We start from the raw sequence: 14,395 nt of genomic DNA on the forward strand, positions 1-14,395 counted from the left end.
TTCATATATCTGGGTTGATTTCTGTATCCTTACATTGTTCAAATGATCATTCTGCCTGTTACGTTAGCCAGGGCCATATCGTGCAGCTCTGTAATCTATTTTACTGATACTCAGTGCAAGACCTCCCTAATTTTTCTTTTCCAAAAATATCTTGACTTTTCTTAATCGTTTCATTATTCAGATGAACTGCAGAATCATTTTTCAGTCATGATCCAAAAAAGGAACATGTCATCGGAATTCTGACTTAACTAGTCAGCCATTCAACAGTTCTCTAAAACTCTCCCTCTCACCTAGGCATAGGTTTTTCCTGTCATCTGCTTTCCTCCTCCCACCCCTGGGTGCCTGAGCTCTGCCTGGGGAAGGACGAAATGGTGCAAAGCGGGTCTATTCCAGCCTGGCCTCTGGATTCAGTGCTATGCCTTTCTAATTCGCTCCTGATCACACGCTCCACATTTCCAACTCGCCTAGTTAGAGCAGTTCTTTTCTGAATTTCCTCAGCTTTCTTCCTATTCTTTACAAAAGGTGTCTGACTCCTACCCACCTTTCTTTGACTTTCCTACCACCTGTGCTTTGACCTCCACCTTCACTGGCTTCCTCCTTCGGAACCCCGCATTATGCAGTGTCATCCTCTCCACCCCTGCACACCCACAGCCTGGCTCCCTTCCCGCCACCAGTGCAACACCTGATTCACCCGCTACACCTCACTGCTGACCCTGCCATCCCACGCACTGTCCTCTGTTCTTCCTTTGTTCCCTTCCAACTTTGTGTGCTCGCTCCTCAGCCTGTAGAATTCAAAGGTAGACCAGGACTCTCGAGTGCCAAATCCAAAGGCTTATTTTTAGTCATCATTGTCCTTGATCTTTCTGCTGAATCTACTTCCTCTGCTTTGAAACTCCTTCTCTTCACATGATCTGATTATGTTCCTACTAATCTGATTTCTTTATCTTTGCTCATTACTTTCTCTCTTATTCCCTTTAAACGTAGTTTTCACAGAGATTCTCTCCACTAACCCCTTCTTTCTGTGCTCTATTCTTTACTTACCTTTATCCATTACCATGGTTCCAAGCATTGCTTCTGCAAAGATCAGTCTCAACTCTCAAACCATAGTATTACCATTTCTAACACCCAAGGAGGTTCCTCGCCTGGATATCTGGGTTGTAAGGTCTAAACCTAGGGCCTCAGTATACATTTCCAAGCTTTTCCCACTATTCTCCCATACCTATTCTATGCTGTAGCCAAACAGGATTCTGTCTAACGAGCTGTAGCATGCACAAATCTCTGGATGTAGGATCAAAAGTAGCCTGGTTTAGCATCCAGATCAGAACTATCTTCAGGAAAAAAATAAAATAGCCTCACTAGTGTCTTGCTGAAAAGAGATAATTCTATGTCTCTCCTAGGATTTAGAGATGCAAAGCTGCTCGTTCTCACCAGCTTGGCCAGCATAAAAAGTGGCAGACTGGTGAACCGGTTAATTCTCAGGATGAAGAGTTTATGGACAAAGAACAAAGATACCGAAATCCCCAAGGAGCTTGTTCCAAAGCTGTAATAATACAAGTGGGAGTAAGTTCATTGTGAGGTTTCTTTGCTATCATTCACCCGGTTCTTTCTCTTAAGTTTGAGTTTATGAAATTTCAAAAATTATTTTCACTCATGATGCCCTTATAAACCGTGCCACAGGGTGAATGGTCCAAAAGGTCTTTGCACTTTCCTTGTATATCTCATGCTAACTGTAGGATTTGAGCCTCATTCCCAACAGACTTAGGTCAAAAGAAACAAGTACAACATTTTCCTCTGAAGAGTATTTCACCCATATCCAAGCTCAGCTTTCATGGAGCTAAGACAGAGCAAATTAATTATTTTGGTGGGTTACAGGAAGACATTAATGAATATCGTTTTGTGCTTTCGTAGTATTCTGCCCTTTTCAAAGGACTATTCCTAATCTCAGCTAACTCAAAATAACAAGGTGAAAAAACCAGCACTCAGAAAGTTAAATGACTTGCCCAAGATAACTCAGAGAACAAAAGGTTCTGAGCTGAGAATAAGATCTTATTTAAATAACTTCACCTTGATCCTAACTGGGCTGCCTCCGATGTATGTACAGATATTTGGGTGTGTTCCTGTCAACAGTAGGAATTTCTTTCTCCCTGCCCTGAAATGTTTGTTTGTTTTTGTAAAGCACAAGGAATTAACAGATTGTCTTTACTATCAAAGGTAGGCAAAGCACTGATTCTTTGATTAATCCCAAACATTTCCACTGTCTACCCCAATCAAGCACCACCACAGATTCAGGTGAATTTAAGCACCTCCTGTTTACCTAACTAATCACATAAATGTTTTAAATAAGCAGGGGTGGGGGTAGTATTTGGGATAGACACTGACAAGAGAATACAAGCATGTAAGAACCAAAGAGAACCAAATCACACTTTTCTTTAAACTTGCTCTGCAAAAATACATACATACATACGTACATACGTACGTACATACTTTCAAACTGTTTTTGAAAGGATGCCCGGGGTGGGTACAGAGGTCATATTAAAAACTGATGCCTCTCACTTGGTCATACTTGATTATCACTTAAGCAGTTCACTAGCAAACATAAAACCTTCAGGATTAAGCAGTAAGGAGGGTCTTCATCAAAGTGCCATCGAGTGGTCGGTGGGATCTGCCATACAGGTCAGAACTTATGGTTTGCTAGAAACTAATGCAGAAACTGAACTGCGACTATAACTCACTAATAACGATCTCATATTGCCCGTGCCCTCTTAACAGGTTTTTTTTTTTTTCTTAATTCATCGTGAGGCAAGGTTTAAAACAAGTGTAAGAACTCATGAGCTGCCTGCAGGTATCTTGGAACACTGAAATGGAACCTGTAACTTTTCACCATGGGGAAAAAAATAAGGCTGCTTTTATAGAGTTCCAACATGTCACCAAACCTACAGGGAATAATCCAGCATCCACCTCTTCTATTGATAAAAGCTTTTTTCTTTTTAAAAGACTAGTGTAACGCCACCCCCAGCGTACTTGCGTTGTTTATTGTCGGCTTATGACAGGGTCACACCATGTGTCCAGGGTAAGAAATAAGCCATTTTACAACTGGAATATGACCGGAGTCATGGGATTATCCTTACCTAAATTATTAGTTCTGGAGTTTCCAGCTATTTCCAAGTCAAAATTAATTCTGGAATATTTGTGAATGTAGGGGAATGATTCACAGGTAAATCAATCAGTCTATGTATCTGTGTGTGTGTGTATATATATATATATGTATATATGTATATATATATGTATATATGTATATATGTATGTATATATGTATATATATGTATATATGTATATATATGTATATATGTATATATATATGTATATATGTATATATATATGTATATATGTATATATATATGTATATATGTATATATATATGTATATATGTATATATATATATGTATATATGTATATATATATGTATATATGTATATATATATGTATATATGTATATATATATGTATATATGTATATATATATGTATATATGTATATATATATGTATATATGTATATATATATGTATATATGTATATATATATGTATATATGTATATATATATGTATATATGTATATATATATATGTATATATGTATATATATATATAATGATGTGAAAACTGAGGTATTAAAATTGAGAGCAGCAACCAGCTTTGGTGGATGAAGGGTGGATCTTTGCTGTCTGGCTATGTTAGGCAAATCAGGTATCGGTAAACTGAGCGGCAGGGTGGTTGGGAGACGGCTGATTAGTGGCTCATGTTAATTTTCTATAATGCTCAGAGTAACTAGAGAAGAATATTCTCTTCATTTCTTCTTATCTCAGAATCCCACAACAATAATCTCTTGAGTTGTAATTTTTCTTTTTGTGGACAATCAAGTCAGAGTCAACAAATATTCATGTTATCTATTATAACTAAGAAGTAAAACTATAGTTTAAGAAAAATTATCTGCCATTATATTGTGACTTGACAACTTATCTACTATTAGATAAAAACAACTTAAATCAGTTCTGGCAGATTTGGGACTTGGCAGTTCAAAATATGAATAGCAAATGTAAAAGCATGAAAATGGCATTACTATTATGTTTTAAGAGGATAATACACCTTTAAAGGGTGCCCGTGATTACATTGCATACTGTAAACAACGGCTGCCAATCAATTCAGAAAGTGGTACCCAGCACGTTAATGTGCTAAAGGCAAATTCCATTCACCCAACCTCATGCTTCCTCCCCAAGTCACTACTTCTTAACAGGAGCAGTGGGGCAGGATATCACCTTTACACTCCCTAATCTGTTCCAAACTGCAAAAACAGACCACAGCACAGAGAAGGCAGGGCAGTTGCGGGAGTCGCCTGAAATCTGTGCAGCAACGGTCTCTAATATCAGAATTAATCCTGAGCATGAAGATGACTTTAATGACCCTGTCCTGCTGCAGCAAAGCTGAGGGACAGTGAGTGTTCTCACAGCCCAGTCTACTTGGCCCTTATATGCCAATAACGCCACCTCTCCACAGAACACACTCGCACACTGTGGTCGTGTGGAATGAAGAAATGGAACCGTTCTCTACAATCTGAATGAATATTCACGGATTTCGCTAAACAGCATTTAATGGCACTCTATTCTTGGAGGTTTTAAATAGCTGAATATTCAGATATGCACATGCCTTCTATTTTCTTTTATTCAAGGGTCCTCCATTCTCCATCTCTTTGAATTCTGTAACGTATTTTTAAACAATTATACTTAGAGTGATATTTTATGAAATTGGGTGTTAAACTTTGAGCTAATAATTATTTTAGTGTCTTTTTGATGGTAATTTAATAAGCATTTCATTCTTCAATCTTCTCACCCAGTTGCTCATTTTAAAAATGTGTCTGTCAGCTAGTCGCTCATAATCTGGGACTTAATTTTCTTAATCTATCTCAGCTGAACTTCTTTTTAAATGGGATTGTTTGATAGACTTTTGAAATCTCTTGACCAGATGTTTTTGTACTGAGGAGACCACACACCTCGGCACCCCCATGGAAGGCCACTGCCACCACAACTATACTGGGGACTTGACCTCAAAATCATTCAGAATGTGGACAAGGGGTGCTGAGTCCCAAGCACATCAGCCTTTACGTGCTGAACCCCTCACACTCTGATCCCAAACACCAGATTGGGACTCCAAGGACAAGGTTATGACACAGCAACAATGCAACTTTTTTCTTTCCTCCAAGGGAGACAACATAAATGTGGTCACAATTTTATTTCTTCTAGAGCAGCTTCTAGGATTCAACACAACATTAAATTTTTGGCCTGTCTCTTTAATTTGAGAAATTGTAAAAACGACGACAGATGGCACACAGAATTGACTTATGTCCTCTATTCTTTACTGAAGAAGGGAGTGCATAGAAACTTTGATCAAGACAGAAGCTACAGTATGCGGGTCGCTATTAAAATTATCTGGTGGCTCTTTGGACAGCTAGGATCAGAACATTCAGGCTTTCTTTTTGAGACATTCTTTAAAACCAACCAACACTGTTGCTGGTCGACACTGGTGATCACAGCCCTGACGTTCAGTACCCTCCCTGTCCCAATAAGGACATGATGGATGTGCCATTAGCTCTGAACCTCGGCAACCTCTGAAATTACCACTCTTCCCACCCCCACCTCCCGCCCCCACCCCTCAAAATCATTACGAAATAGGAAGAACACTCAAGCTTACAGTTAATTGGAAACATTGCCAGAGAAGAGGAATGCTTAGGACAGCATGTCCATGGGAAAATAAATCACCCAGCATTGTTATTTAATGCATTGTGACATCATTTCCTGAAATTAAACAGAGATGACACCAATTCAGACGATCTCCAGTATAAGGTTCCATTCAAATAATTCACAGATGTTTTCTCCTGGCAAGCAGAAAAACAACGCAAGGGCTGCAGCGAGGGGCGGCCTCAGTGCGCTGCGTGTTTGTGGGACGTCCTCTCTGCTGGTGTTTTCCAGCTGTGCGTTCTGCACATGCATTTGCACATGCAGATTCCCCTGCCCAGCAGGGCTCATCTAGATCTCCGAATGTGAGAGAGGCCATCTCTCACGTCCTAAGTCAGTCCAGCATTTTATACTTGGTATTCATTTGGCCTATAGCAATTGGTATTAAGTAGATCATCTCAGAATCATAAAGGCACTAATTTTCAAGTAGAAACAACTAACGTCCATGGAATACTGATTCAGTTAACTACTCAAGGCCCTTAGAAAGAGATCCCATGATAGGCACGGTCAGAGTCTCCATGGATACCCCTGTGGCCTGAACAGGTGGAGAACCCGGGGTAGAGATGAACGAGGCTGGCAGCGCGGTGTCTCTCACCCCGGCTGATCTCCTGGGGTACTGCAAGAGCTCAGGCAGCTGGAAACCCAAGCACGCAACCAAAAAACCAAAACACTCAACATTCGTGCACCGCATCCCAGTCACACGCTGGTTACATCATCCGAGATAGCAACCAACCAGCTAAGTAGGGCACATATTTACTATTTTAATTTTTCAATAAGGAAATAGGTTCAGAGGTTGACTAACTTACCCAAGATCACAGAGCTCAAACCCAGTCTTCTAATTTCACATTCAGTGACCCCTTTAAAAAAAAAAAAACAAAAACAAAAACCCAAAAAGCATGCTGTCTGTCAGGGAGCCTGGACTTTAACACTCTGAGGAAGCTGGAGACTGCAGATTCTGTTCACATACTGGACGTCTTACAGTGATAGGGAACATTCTCTATCAAAAGTAGGCCCCGGCTGAGGTATTCTGAGCTATTCCATAACCGGTTTCTTCTTCACCTCCCACCCTACCCCAGAGGGCTCACCAGCATACTCTGGCTTTCCATTGGCACCAGGACCCTTGGATGCTATCACTTAGCATAAGTGAGCAGCCATCAGATGTTTATATGGCTCCAGAAGGCACGATTTAGATGACGTTCTCTCCTACTGAGGCGCATTTGGGACCTGTTTGGGAAAACCTGATCTCCCCAGCTCACACAGACCGCACAAGCAAGTGGTTACTTTCGGCTGCCCAGTTCCGCTGGTCAAAGCCTCCCCCTGGCCACTCAGCTAGATCAAAATAAGAATCATACTATGTCCTTATTCTAAGAGCCAGGCATAGTGTTGAGTGCTTTACAGTATCTCACGCAACCCCTGCAACAACCCTTCTAAGTTGGTTCTAGAATTATCCCTACTCTACGGATATGGAAGAGGAGGCTCAGAGAGGATAGCTGCTCAAAACCACAACTCTACCACGTGCAGGTTCCCGGCCCTGTGTCTTGTTTTGCTTTGCCCCCGATAATGAATAACTGATAGTCACGACACTGGTAGAACCCTATGCCTGGAGAGCCCCACAAAAGGACACTTCGTGCTTCCCTTCAAGGAGGACTCACCTAACCCCCCCAGTCAGACAGCCAGGCCCTGAGCTCTTACTTCGACACTGCATCACCTCACTTACGAAAAGAAGCCATCCAGCTCTACACAAGAGGAAGAAACTAGTTCCAAGGCAAAACAGTCTGTGTCTGCCTGTCTGTCTCGCGCGTGTATGTGCGTGCCTCTGTGTGGGTACAGTAGAAAAATCTGAGATGACTAAGTTGACTGTCATATGATCTCGATGAGCTCACTGGAGAAGAGATATGTGTTCCTCTGCGGGAACATGGAGCTGTATTTACTCATAACTTGGGTACATGGTCTCTGCAGGATGATAAACTGTAAAACTCATGTTTCTTACCGGAGACCCTTACAAAATCCTATAAAACAATCTCTAATAGACAAGGAGCCAAACAACTGAACGTGTGAACGGCAGGCTTCATCACTCTCCCTCACCATCAGCAGAGGTCCAGAGGGGGACAAAGCATCTCACCAGGAACAAAGGGCACACAGTTTTTAGAACCTGCAGTTTCAAGAAGGCTGCATGATAGGACATCACTTTAAAGTAAATTTGCTTCTGATTCTGCACACATATCTTTGAAAGAAGTCCCACATCCCCTAAGTGCGAGCTTGAGCCCCGTGTTTTCAAATAAGAAAACCTTTAGTTAGAGACGGGTATGAGCAAGGGGCGTCTTTGTGTATGAGCACTTCCTGTTTTCATTCCATGATCAAATACATTCTTTGCAGCACAACTAGAAAACTCTCGAAGGTGGCAAGTGGAGGTGCCTGAGAGCCTAATTGAGCACACTAAGGGCTTCTTGGCGTGGAGGAGTGTTTCACGGTTATGAATAAACCGTTAGCCCCAGTATTATTTCTTGCTGTTTCTTTCTTTAACTATCTTTGAAGTCAAATAAAAACAGTTGTAATGGCAGGCTTTTATGATACCATAATCTCCATGTGTTAGTGAAAGGAATATACTTCCCTAGGATTTCCCTAAGTTCTTTTGCCATTGGGTACTTTCCAGCAAAAGCACATACATTTCCAACAGATTCTTTCTTCAATCTTCACTAGATTTCTTAGTCTGAGAAGACAGGCAGAGCCATCAACCAGTAAAAGAGGGGGTAATCATATATAGAATATTTCTGGGAGGTGAATTTCTAAATATATACATAATTTAGAAACATATATGTATATATATATGGGTTTATTTTTTAAAAGTTATTATGAGTTTTTCAAAGGGGATTTTCAAAAGACACTTAGGAAATTCGTAGTTAGAAACCAGAAATGAATTATCTAGCCTCAGATTAAATTTAAATTCAAAGTGCTTGACTCTGAATATGGAAATTCCTCAATTCATCCAATAGTTGTTTTTTTTTTTTTTTAATGCCACTTTGGATTTAGTTTAAATATTTCCTTCAATATAATCAATCAGCTGCAAGGGTATTACCTTTTTCCCTAAAGTTGGTGGTGCACAGGAATTTGAGATTGTTTTAACTGTTACAGTTGTAGTGGAACTTGTGCTTCCAAGAAAACTGAAGGTTAATGATTTTTGTCATATTGAGACTAAGACTTAACAATTGCTACAGTTGGCCTTTGTTGAGGTGGGCTTCTTTTTTCTCTGGGCCTTTTGAGGTATTCAGAATAGGTGACAATAGCTTGCAGTTGAGAACATATGTAGAGAGACCCCTGTGGCTTATTGGAAAAAGTTGCTCCATGCTGGTTGGGTGTTTGGAAAAAAAAATACAACCAGAGTTCTTTTATGTTCTGCTAGTTAATGAATGCATGAATGTCAAAATGGGCCAATGGCCCATTCAGGGGGCAAAGCCTCAGCAGCCCCCTTCTTTAAGGACACATCCTGAGATGCAAAATACATTTGCTTAACAAATTAAAATAATGAGATAATTCAATTAGCTTCTTTCTAAAAAAAGAAAGAAAAAAGGGTACATCGGGGATTATTGTAATACAAGAACAGGTCATACTGCACAAAAGGGAACAAATCGGTTTGAAATAATGTTAAAGAGACTAAGAATGGAGGAATGCACATTGGATCATGTGCTTGTGAAGAAATTTACATGAAATAATAATTTAGACTACATCTATTTTCAGTGAGCTAGAGCCAACATTTCACTTTGAAAGTTGAAATTAATTAAGTGACAGAAAAATATAGTGGGCATCTCTATTTCCAAGGACTTCCTCATGCCCGTTAGTGCATGTAAGAAAAGTCTAAATTAACATGTCGCTAGTTAGGGGTCTCTATTCTTGGTTTCTGAGCTCGGAATTATAGCTGAGTAAATCTTTCAGCTCATTAAAGATTGGAAAGTAAAAGTTGTACAGGACCATCCTCATCAAAGTGACTGAACCTCTTCTCTGCAGTTGGGGTGAGAGCTGGATAAAGAGGGAACATTTTTTTTCAAAGAGAAAGCCAGCCAGGGAGAATTTCCTTATGATACAAGGGAGGTGCAGAAAGGGCAAGGGAGGGGAGCAGAGGGAAAGACTGGGAGACAAAGCCAGTGGGAGAAAGCAATGAAAGGGGCATGTTGTGAAAGAAGGTCATGGGGAGGAGAAAAATAAAGCACTTAGCAGAGAGTAAAAAAGAAAGGGGGACAGGGAGGCAAGGATGACCAGAGGCTGGGATAGAACAGGACTCTGGCTACGTGCTCCTGAGGTGAACCCGGTGCTGTGGGTGCGGGAAAAGAGCCTGCAGTGTGGAGAACCTACATTGTGTCCCACAGGGGCACAAATGGGGCAACGGAAGGTCCAGAGAACTTAATGGGCTTAACTGAGGTTCAGCCAGTACAGGGGCGTGCTGACCTCCGAAGGCCGGTTTCCCGACTGCCTGGCTGAGACTCTTTGATTCTTCTCTCCCCACTCCAAGGACAGGCATTAGAGAAAATTTTCAGCCGGCCATAGAATTCTGCACCAAGTCTTGAGTTCCTCTAACCAGATGAATGCACTCTCGGGGCGGGGACAAGGTGCTGTGGTCGATTTGTAGCCCCCAGCACAGCAAAGCCACAAGGAGTGCCGAGCAACCCCTGGCCACCCACAATTTTTCACCAGTGGCCACAGTGCCCCGTGGGTTCAGCCCAGGGCAGGGACGTGGGAGATAAGGTACCGACAGGACAAGGCGGGAGGTCCAGCAAGGGTGCCGGACACTAACACTGGAGGCTCAAGGCCCAGAATATGGCTGGTGAAGGACAGAGTCGGCGTGAAGAGAAAGGTGCAAAGAAAGCCTTCTCTACTCAGAGAGACTGGGGGAGCTGGAAGCTTTAAAAACAAATACAGAAAACGGCCCTTGGCTTCTCCCTATTTCCCCCCTTTGACGCCAAGCGTATTGATGGCAGAGGTCGTGCGAGATTTGCACGCCACCGGTAGAGGGGATAACGGTGTTAGCAAAGTCATCATAATGTGGTGGAAAAAGCACAGTGCTGGGGACAGGGAAGGCTGGGTCCTGGTCGCAGCTTGACCTTGAGTTAATCACTTCCCTTCCTGGGTCTCAGTTTCCTCATTTGTAAACAGAGCAGCTGAATTCTCCCAGGTTTGGCTATTCTGGGATGTTGACTTTGATTACTGAGGGATTGCAAATACATGGAGATGTTTGCCTGCAAAGCCACCGTTGAGATCTTTCTTTTTGGCGAGAAGGGCTGAGCATGAAGGAAGACAGAGGGAGGAAGCCAAACAGGTGAGCTCTCAGGGAGCAGGCCGTGCGCCTCCGTGCGCCCCTACCCTGCCTTTCTAACTTGCTACTCTAACCAAACAAACCTTCCGTTTAAAAAACCGAGAAGCCCCTCCCCTCACACTCACTCGACTTCCAAATTAAAAACATTTTACAGGTTAGTAAATCTCCAGCTGAGGTGATGTAGCAAAGAACAGCTGTGAAGTAATTTTGATAATGATGAGAATAATAGCCACATGGCAAGGTTCAGGGCTTTGCTGTTGCAGCTTCAGTGCTCCTGAATAGATAAAGGTGATTAAATACTCCTGATTATCCCTGACCAATATGTAATGGATTTACAGCCCTTTCAATTAGTCAGTATTTGCTTAGGACTCATTATTTTGTCTTTGGTTAAGTAATCAGCCCAGAGACCGCATGTTCTGTCTAATTCCTCTGAGCCGAGTCAGTGCAGGGCCCTGACCTTTGAAATGGCCATAGCCGCAAGGCAAGAATAACCACCGCCCGGGCAGCCTCGTTGGTTCTCCCAGCTAATCCTGACACCACGGGCCAGATCGATACACCTTAGTTTGCTACTAATGTCCTTACATCAAAATGGCCGATTTAGGAATGTGAATTTATCACTCCGCCCCCCCCCCACCACTCCACCCCTTGCCCTTTGCAGCTCCGCTGCAAGAGCAGAGCGGCGGCCACGACCATAAATAAAAGTGGGACCTTGTCCTGGACCCATGACACTGTAACTAATGTCATTCAGCATGGCAACACACAAGTTGGATAATCAAAGAAGACCTTCAGCTTTCAGTGGGCTCCTCTATTTTTAAGCATTAGCCTAAAGAGAATGGCCTGAAAACAATATCATAGCAAGCAACTGCCTCTGACACCTTTACCGTTTTCCCAGAATTTCCAAATGAACAGTAGAATATGAGTGCCTGGTTCCTCCGTAACAATATTTTATAAATATATATATATATATTATACATATATGTATATTATACATATGTGTACAATATATATACATATACCTATTTTTTTTGGTCACCAGAGTCTTAGAGTCAAGGTATACACCAACCAAATGCAAACAGGAGGGTAAAAGATACACTGTTACTTTAAAAATGTTGCATAGTTGATCTTTTCCCAGAAGTGAACAGGGTGAGCTTGTAAGAAAATGGACTTGAACAGCTGAAAAAGAATCTTTACTCTCCACCCTACAGATGAAGGCGCTATAGCACCCAGAACCCTTCTGTGTTTGTCCCAGAAACACGGGCCATGTTTGCACGCGGCTCCAGAGGGTAGAGGCGCTGATACCATGAGCTCGGATGGACATGCACCGGGCAAGGCACTGCTTTTCCCCCTCCTGGAGGAGGTGGCTTTCGCTAAGACGCAATCAGCAGCCTTCCTGATTCCTGAGCTCCTTACAGCCATTTCCCTTGGTCGCGGTGGCGTTATCTGAAATCGCTCTCATACCTTTTACCATAAATAACAAATTTACTTACACATGCTGTGTAGGGCTCTAGACCATTTTGAAAATGTCCATTCCTGGCCTATTAAAACAAAAATGTCCTCCTTTCCCGAGGGTGTTCTGTGGGTAGTGACAGTTGGCAAAACCTTCGCTGCTCCGTTAGTCATCAGATCACAAGAAAGGGAAAACAGGCACCTTATTTTTTAACAAATCTGTATCAACCTGTATACTATGCTAGCAGCAGGCAAAACAAAACTTCCTCTTTCATCTTGACTTACTGTGAGATGCTGGAAGAGCCATGCTCTCATGATATTTGTTGCTACTTTGGGGAAAATGCCTCTTTTCTTCTGGCGTTTTTTGTCCTTGTCCGGATCGTCATCGTCCCCTGTGCCAGGTGAAGCTACACTGTTGTCTAAACCATCCCCTGGTAGAAGAAAAATGAAAATACATTAGAGACAACACAGAAAGGGTGCCAACAACAATGCGCGGCTAATGACGAGCTCAGCTAAGCTTGTTGAAAGAAATCCATTAAGCGGGTATATTCTCTTTCATTAAAGTATAATTGGAGACACAAATATGTAAAAGACAAAATTACACCAGGCCTCTTCAAATGTTAATTTTGTGTGTCTCACACTCGCCCATATCATTAATTCAATTATAATTGTGCGCTTGACACAGTGCAGTAGCTCTTTGTCAATTATGGAATCCAATGTGGGAAAACCGCCATCAGAAAACCCATTCGGTGAAAATGCAACCCCATGCCCATAGTGAACACATACTGAAGGGTAATCAAGTTAAATGTTCTGTAGTCTATATATTCTAGGCTGCCTGCATAGGTGACAGTAACTGTGTCACTGTTCATTGCACATAACACACTGCCTGCTCAGCCCCTCCTAGGACTGTCACCTCCTAAGCACGCACATTCACACACTCCTCAGATGACCCTGCACTCAGCATTTGCATGACGTGAAAACTTTTAGCTCTCTGCACCACTGATCATGATCATTATCATTAAAAAAAAAAAAGATATACATGAAGGTAGGGTGCTCACTTAATCAGAAGTTTCTATCAACATCTTCCTCTTCTGTGCTTTTCTCTGGCATTAATTGTGCATTAGCAAAAATCATTTACTTTTAACAGTCATAGTTATTTTTTCTTGCCCTCCAGCAAAAATGCCTTGAAAGCCTGCCTGGAGGGCATCTAAATTATGTATCTGAAAAACTCTTCTGGCAAGGCATTGCAGGACCCCTACTTTCTTAAAATTCATACGAGCACGTCTTCCTGTTTTTGGGAAGGCATCAATCAAGAGCAGCAATATATGCCACATCCCTACATTAATATTTGAACTAATAACTTTAAAAAAAGGAAAGAAACAAGATCCGACTTGTGGCATAATCAAATGCAAAATAAATGAAGAATACGGGGACAGCACTGGGGCTTTATAGATGGCTGTGTTTTCCTTGCACATCATTAGCCTGGAGCCACACGAAAGAGGAAAACAGAGAAGTGGAGAGTTTATGCTCCCTGCTGGTGTTTAAGAAGCTGGGGTCCTGGAAGGACATCTGGGAATTGCGCTGAGATGGGGGTTTTTGTAATTTAAGAATAGACATTCATTAGCAGTAAATGCCATAAATCCCATGCTAAGTAAAAACCTTGTCCAAGAAAGCCTAAAACAATAAACTCTGTGCTCAATGTAGCCTGAGCTAGACACTCCACAGCTTGCCGGGAATGCTACAGATCCACCAGCTCGTTCCCAGCCCCGTTCCTTTCTCTTGCACTGGGCTACCCCAAGACGGCCTGCCCATGGGGCCCCTCACCTTCCAACTTCTGTGTCTACTCCGTGGGTTTCCCA

General features: G+C 42.1%; 1 protein-coding gene across 4 annotated transcripts in view; it reads right to left on the bottom strand.

The window, feature by feature from the left end:
• MEIS2 (Meis homeobox 2) overlaps nt 1–14,395 on the bottom strand; it is a 202,735-nt gene that overhangs the window by 127,595 nt on the left and 60,745 nt on the right. For all 4 annotated transcript variants that reach the window (XM_008702265.2, XM_040620440.1, XM_040620442.1 and 1 more), the window contains exon 8: nt 12,822–12,967. In XM_008702265.2, the coding sequence (XP_008700487.2) occupies nt 12,822–12,967 (146 nt within the window). The remainder of the gene's footprint in view (nt 1–12,821; nt 12,968–14,395) is intronic.

This window comes from Ursus maritimus, unplaced genomic scaffold (genome assembly GCF_017311325.1).
Source record: "Ursus maritimus isolate PB19 unplaced genomic scaffold, ASM1731132v1 scaffold_35, whole genome shotgun sequence".
In the NCBI taxonomy this organism is placed as follows: domain Eukaryota; kingdom Metazoa; phylum Chordata; class Mammalia; order Carnivora; family Ursidae; genus Ursus; species Ursus maritimus.